This window comes from Gorilla gorilla, chromosome 13 (assembly GCF_029281585.2).
Source record: "Gorilla gorilla gorilla isolate KB3781 chromosome 13, NHGRI_mGorGor1-v2.1_pri, whole genome shotgun sequence".
NCBI lineage: Eukaryota > Metazoa > Chordata > Mammalia > Primates > Hominidae > Gorilla > Gorilla gorilla.
In genome coordinates this window covers 65476828-65484051 of record NC_073237.2, presented here as the reverse complement: position 1 = coordinate 65484051, position 7224 = coordinate 65476828, and the positions used below count along the sequence as shown (strand labels likewise).

The 7224-nt window shown below is 43.5% G+C and overlaps 1 protein-coding gene across 9 annotated transcripts in view; it reads right to left on the bottom strand.

Moving 5' to 3' along the window:
- Positions 1-1932: 1932 nt before the first annotated feature.
- TJP2 (tight junction protein 2) overlaps positions 1933-7224 on the bottom strand; it is a 134183-nt gene continuing 128891 nt past the window's right edge. For 6 of the 9 annotated variants that reach the window (XM_019033800.4, XM_019033801.4, XM_019033799.4 and 3 more), the window contains 3 exons: positions 5792-6121; positions 4242-4327; positions 1933-2928 (listed from right to left, as the gene is read on the bottom strand). In XM_019033800.4, the coding sequence (XP_018889345.3) occupies positions 2763-2928; positions 4242-4327; positions 5792-6121 (582 nt within the window). In that variant the 3' untranslated portion in view covers positions 1933-2762. The remainder of the gene's footprint in view (positions 2929-4241; positions 4328-5791; positions 6122-7224) is intronic. The other 3 variants (XM_063696443.1, XM_019033804.4, XM_019033803.4) reach the window with 1 other exon arrangement.

The window sequence follows — 7224 nt, the reverse complement described above, 5'->3', positions numbered from 1 at the left end:
GAACCTTTCTCTTAAAAGACAGCTGCGATTGCTTAAATGGACTGTTCCTTTCCTAACCAACTTTACTTCATATAAAGAAATTTGTTAGTGTCAAATTACTACTGATGTTAGTGACATCAGTAGCATCTGATGTCATTCTGGAAGACCCATCGCTCATCCATCTCACTGGGCTAGATGCACAGGCATAATTCTATCATAGATGCAGGTGCCGCCGGGGCCACACTGGCTTCTGGAGAGCTGCAGAGTCCTGACGGCGCAGAAAATGAACACGGCTCTCACTCATGGCTCTATCTTCCCTCTACTGATACTCTTCTCCCTGTTTCTTCATTTGCTTAGCATCATTTTTTTTTCCATTATGTTCCATGTATACTGTAGGCAGCTTTAAATCTTTCCCAGAACAAAGGAGGATATGAATAAACAGGGGTGGTGAAGGTACTGGGGGTCCATCAGGCACACTGCTGGACATTCTGAGGAACAGTGGCACTGCCTGCATCACAAAATTGCTGGAACCAGATGACAACCCAGCTCCTGCTGAAAGCCTCCTCGCCTCCCCACCTATGTTTGCAAAGGGCTCATTCCTGGATTTAAAGAACACAAGCAAACAGTCTTATCATATAGTTAACTAGTACATTTTTCTCCTGTTCACAAAAGGTGGCTTTTATTTATGGAATATGCAAATTTTAGTCAGTGCCCTGAGGAGTGTTCAGAAATTCAAGATACATTAAATGATTTATAAGTGACAGCACCCATATTGGAAGAGACATAAGCAAGGGCACCTTTATAGTATAACTCAGTTACCAGTAAGCCAAATTTCTGCCACCACTAAAACACAAGCCTAACTCCTTTGTGTCAATTCATATCATAAAAGACCCTTAATGGAACCAAGACTCAAAATTTTCTCCTTTTCCAAATTCATTGTTCTTTTTATTAATACAAGCCTAAATTCCTAATCTGTCTTGCTTAAATTCTAAATTTATTTTAGTACTTCAAGAATGTAAGTGGTGTTTGGGCATGGTGGCTCACGCCTGTAATCCCAGCACTTTGGGAAGCTGAGGTGGGAGGATTGCTAAAGGAGTTCAAGACCAGGACCAGCCTGGGGGCAGCAAAGCAAGACCCTGTCAAAAAAAAAAAGGGAAAGAGAGAAAGAAAGAGAGAGAGAAGGGAGGGAGGGAGGAAGGAAGGAAAGAAGGAAGGAAGGGAGGGGGGGAGGGAGGGGGGAAGGGAGGAGGAAAGAAAGGAAAAGAAAGGAAAGGAAAGGAAAAGAAAGAAGAAGGAGAAGGAGGAAGAAGAGGAAGAGGAAGAGTGGATGTGGGGGTGTGAATTGATGCAACTTTTCTAGGAAGCCATTTGGCAGTAAACATCAAGGGCCTTAAAAATGTTCGTATTCTTTTACTCAGCAATTCTACTTCTGAGAACTTGCCTGCAGAAAAATACGGAAATGCTGATCAATGACATACAAAACTGGATTACATACAAAGAGGCGCATTTCATGTTAAAAAAAAAAAAAAGGGCAAACAACTGGAAATAATCCGAACAGCCAACAACAGAATTGTTCACTTATGAAGCAGTCATGGGATATATTGCTCTGTGGTTGTTAATGATGATGTGTACACCACGCTTTAACTACCTTGCTGCACAGTTGTAACCACTTGAGAAATGTTAGTGAGAGAATGATAAACAGAAAAAATAGGAAATAGAACTACAAACACAGTACACCCTCAAGTATCATACACACAGACATCCACAAATACGTAATTGGAGAAAACACACCAAAATTATCTGAGGGATGGAATTATGGGTATAATTTTCTTTTTCACGTTTCCATTTTCCAATGTTCGACAAGGAGGTTAGTAATCACTTCTATGATTAGTAACTGAAATAAAAGTTGCATTTAAAAATAGGAAGTAGCATACGAATCCACCACAGAGAAAATTACGGATTGCAATGTATTCCTTTTTATTAAATTATAAAACTGTTGTCAATACATGTGCTTTTGGAAATAGTGTTTTCCTCAAGTATCTGCTTTTGTGCAGCGCTTGGTTTTAAACAAACAACAAATTTCGATACCAACTTCTTGGGCTTCAAGCTATTGAGCACTTATAGCCAAACTATCAAGTATAGTTATGATATAGACAGTCCAAATTTATGGAAAATATTACAAAGACAAATGCCTTGAAAAGATGACACAGTGCAGGGAAAACTACAGCTATTAAGCTGGTATAAAAACTTAGTCAAAATGTTTTAGTCCATTATGGCTCTGCCTAAAGCTTCAAAGGAAGAAAATTTAAGACACTTCTCATCCAAGGCACTTAAAAGAGTTGCAATAAAGTACTTCTTTGAATTTAGTTTGAGCCCAACAGTATTTTTTATTCCTTTTTCACATTCTGACTCACACTGAAACAGTCGTTGAAGGCAGCTATTAATGAGGAAAAATAGTTATTGCTTCTTAATATACATATTACAAGTATGCAAACAGAATACAGATTTCGGTCCACTGAAGCAAGTAACAGGATCTGACTGTAGTGTTCTGCTTAATTCTGAACAAAAAGCCACAGACTCCTCTAACCCTGTCCCACAAACAGAGCCCTCAGTTCTGAATTTGCACCAGCTGTCCCCTGGGTTCTCCATGAGGACCCATGAGCTGGAGTCCCACCACATCTCCATGGTGCATTCTAACTGGAGAAGAACCATCCCGGCGGCCTGGCAGGAGTGGCTAGTCTGATGCCGTGCAGGCGGGCCTGGGAGAGTCCGTGCTCAGACATCTATAATTCTGTGTCCCGGTATCGGGCAGACTGGCCATAGTAACCGCGCTTGGAGTGTTCTGACAGCTGCTGGCGGTACTCCTCCTCCTCGGCATCACTGCCATAACTTCCTCTGGTATCCTGATAAGGTCTGGAAGGAGCTTTCTGTGGCTCAGGGGGTCTGGAACTAACAAAAAAAAGGTGTTAAAGACATTCCAGAGCACATCCATGTCCTCCGGCTGCCCGGGGAGGCATGGCTCTGAGCACAGTGACTGGGTATCCCGAGCAGATCACTTACCTCTGAGCCACATTCTGCAGAGCAACCAGGGCATCCCTGGTCCTGCTCCAGGTTCGTAATAGGTCAAATCCAATGCCCACTTCGGCGGTGAGTGAGGAAGCCAGCCAGGTGCTCCCTGACCTAAGAATCTCCCTGTTGGACAGGGGGTGCCCTCCTTACCCCTAAGCTCCCTGGCTAGTCTCACCCAGCAGCGAGAGGTCTCTGCCAGTTTCAGTCCATCATAACCAAGAACTCTTTGTTGCCAGAGGCAACCTGGTTGACTGTGTTACCACTCAACTGGTAAAGAAGAAATTTGTTTCCAGTTTTCTATCACTGGAAAACTAGACTTTAGCTTCCAGTCAGAATGGCCACAAGAGGCTGGGTACAGTGGTTCACACCTGTAATCCTAGCACTTTGGGAGGCCGAGGCGGGCGGAGGTCAGGAATTTGAGACCAGCCTGGCCAACATGGTGAAACCCTGTCTCTATTAAAAATACAAAAACTAGCTGGATATGGTGGCACACACCTGTAATCCCAGCTACCCAGGAGGCTGAGGCACAAGAATCGCCTGAACCTGAGAGATGGAGGTTGCAGTGAGCCAAGATTGCACCAGTGCACTTCAGCCTGGGCGACAGTCACTCTGTCTCCAAAAAGAACAAAAGAATGGCCACAAGAAAATGTGACTTTTTTTTTTTTTCTATTCTCGGAAGCAGGAAGCAATCCAGTATAAAACTTCAACAGGAAGACACTGTGAACATTCCTACTGTTTGTGTGGCATTCACCAAGACTGCTCATTTGCTTGTCACGGTCCCTTTAGACCCCGGGGCAGCACAAGCGGTCTGACTTTGCTGGATGATGCAAAGGAATTAAGAAGTTTGGCTGAGAGTCAGCAAACAAGACAAAACATGTCTAAGCCCTAGGAATTCTGCTCATGTGCTAACCATGTGCAATGTAACATAACCAGGCTCCAATGTGTCAAATGTACTGGCTGGAAACATCAATGATTACACTTTGTCAGAGTTTTAGCACACAAGCAGACTATGCTTAAGTTTTGACACTGTAATCTCTACAATTAAATTTGATGGAATGAGTAAGGCAAACAGTCCATCTGTGGGGAAAAAATCCTCCTGTTACTCTGAAATTTGGGTAAAGGAAATTCTTTCTTCAAGTCCCAGTCCTTGAGAAGTCCCCGCCTTAGACCTGTACCCACTAGGCAGCCCTTACCTTGTGTGCTGGGGCAGGCCAGGGTCTGGCTTGTGCGTTTTGATTGGAACTGCATAGATATCAGGATGCTTCTGGGCAATTTCGATCTGTGGTAATTAAAAAAGAAAAGAATAAGAGTGAAAGAATGAACCACTGGGCACTCTGCTTGCTGGTTTCCTGCTGGTCCCACCCTTTCCCCATATCCTACTTATTTTCCCATCCCATTTCAAGAAGAGGAAACACAGAAGCGGCTTCCTCATTTCCATGGTTATGTGCGGTACACGTCAGACAGGAAAACTATTTAAAAGGAATGAAACTCTGACACATGCTACAACCTGGATGAACCTTGAGGACATCATGCTAAGGGAAATAAGCCAATCACAAAAAGACAAATAGTGTATGATTCTACTTATAGGAGGTTCCTACACTGTCCAATTCACAAAAAACAGAAAGTAGAGGGGTGGGTGCCAGGGACTGCGGGGAGAGGAGAGTGTTGAGTTAGTATTTTATGGGTACGGAGTTTCACGTGGGAAGGATAAAAAAGTTTTGGGGATGGATGGTGGTGATGGCTGAACAGCAATGTGAAGGTACTTAATGCCGCTGAACTGAACATTTTAAAATGGTTGAGCCTGGGTGCAGTGACTCATGATTGTAATCCTAGCACTTTGGGAGGCTGAGGAGGGTGGATTGCTTGAGCCCAGGAGTTCGAGACCAGCCTAGCAACATGACAAAACCTTGTCTCTTCAAAAAATACGAAAAATTAGCTGGGTGCAGTGGCATGTGCCTGTGGTTACAGCTATTCAGGAGGCTGAGGTGGGAGTATCTCCTGAGCCTGAGAGGTGGAGGCTGCTGCGAGCTGTGATCACACTGCTACACTCCAGCCTGGGTGACAGAGGGAGACCCTGCCTCAGAACAAAACAAAACAAAACAAAACAAAATAAATAAAACAAAAGAAAAAAGTGGTTGAAATGGTAAATTTTATGTTATGTATATTTTACGACAAGAAAAGAAAAATGCTCAGATGTACTGCTGCTGTCGTGCTAGATCTGAAAGAAAACTCCCACATCTACTGGGCAAATATACTCCACAGACCTTTAGTTAAATTCTTCTTTGTTTGAAAAGTTCTATGTGCATATGGTATACAAATTCAAACAGCTCAAAAAGTACAATCTATGGGCCTTTCTGTTTTAGCACCCAGTTTGCTTGGTTTCTATGGCAAATCTGGGAGCCAATGAAGACACGTTTAAGAAAAAAAAAAAAATCACATTCTAATTAAAACGACTTCTGAGAGGCACTGATTCCCTCCTCACACTTCCTCATTCCAGAACTCCATACAAAGTTCTGTGTATAAAGAGCAGAATCTTCTTCCCCTATATTGTCAAGTTTTCTTCATTGGAAGAACAAGGGACGTGCTGGGAGCTGGCAATCTGAAGTGACATACACAGCACCTGCCTTTGATGCAGTGCATCCCTGCCACATCTGCAGCAGCGGAAAAGGGGCTGTTCGCTGTTGTGTTGAAATCAAACTTATTTAAAACTCTTATTGATGATGTGTAGTTTAAAAACAATTACCCTTGCATTCTGTGCTTCCTGGAGCTCCTGCATTCTCTGTAACCTGGCCTTGTGATCCATCTTCTCAAATATTTTGACTTTGCCCAGGACTGATTTGGGAGCATTATCTTGCTCCTCACTGCTCTCTCCCACCTCCTCACCCTCTTGAGGAGGGATGGGAGTGGAGGGCTTCAGTATAGACCGCCCAAAGGTAGGTTTTGCTGCAACAGGAGGAGGATAACCTTTGGTAGATGCCCCAGGAGTTTCATTACCAGCAACGGCAGAGGGGTTTGACTTATATTCATAGGATTTGGAGAAGTCATAGGATTCTTCTTTGTTCTGGGTTTTGGCCTGCGGAGAGCAATGACACATTTTCACCTTGGGCTTTTAAGTTTATTTTCAAATCTATATTAGTGATTTAATACACTCCATTTCCTGATCAGTTTCCAAAGCCAGTCCACAAATACCATTCTGACAAGGAATGTAATACGGCAGGGCAAACAGCCACCGGCCAGGCTTCCTGAGCCCTACCTCCCTTCCTATACTAGTCTATTAGGAATGTCAGGAAGCCAAAAAGGAATAGGGAAAGTGCTGGGAGGGCTGTGATTGCTGGAGGTAAGATCAGAACTGGAATAATTTTGTTCTAGAGGAGATCAGCATCTTGGAGAAGATCTCAGAACAATTCAGGCTTTGGGACTCGAAGAGTGGGCTTGTGAGGTCACTGCTGCACTGAGGGTACATGAGCCGGCCCAGGTGAGACCCATGTCCAGCTGAGGAATAAGACTGGGGTGGGGAGCGAGGAGAGCACTGCTTCACGCTAACAGCCACTTTTCCTTCACACTTCCAGTCTTGCCCGGCTTGCAAATTTTCGCTGATGTATTTTATGAGGTCACTTATTATTACTTAGTACCTATCACATTTACTACTTCTGATGGCTCACACAATCAATTATGGCTTTCTTCTCATCTAAATTATTGACTTAGGCTGGGCGCAGTGGCTCACGCCTGTAATCCCAGCACTGTGCGAGGCCGAAGTGGGTGGATCACCTGAGGCCAGGAGTTCGAGACCAGCCTGGCCAACATGTCGAAACCCCATCTATATTAAAAATACAAAAATTAGCTGAATATAGTGGGGCACACCTCTAAGTCCCAGCTACTCGGGAGGTTGAGGTAGGAGAATCACTTGAACCCAGGAGGTGGAGGTTGCAGTGAGCCGAGATTGCGCCACTGCACTCCAGCCCGGGCAACAGAGTGAGACTCTGTCTCAAAAAATAGTAACAATAAATAATAAATTATTGAGTTAAATAGGTTTTATTCTGGTATAAGGAAAAACATAGAGTCACAGCTCTGATTCTGACTAAAGGTAAATAATCTTTTGATATAAGCCCTTGTATCTTTATACTGATTCTGTTCTGGATAATGATTTATTAAACAAATAAGCAGCTCTCTTAATGA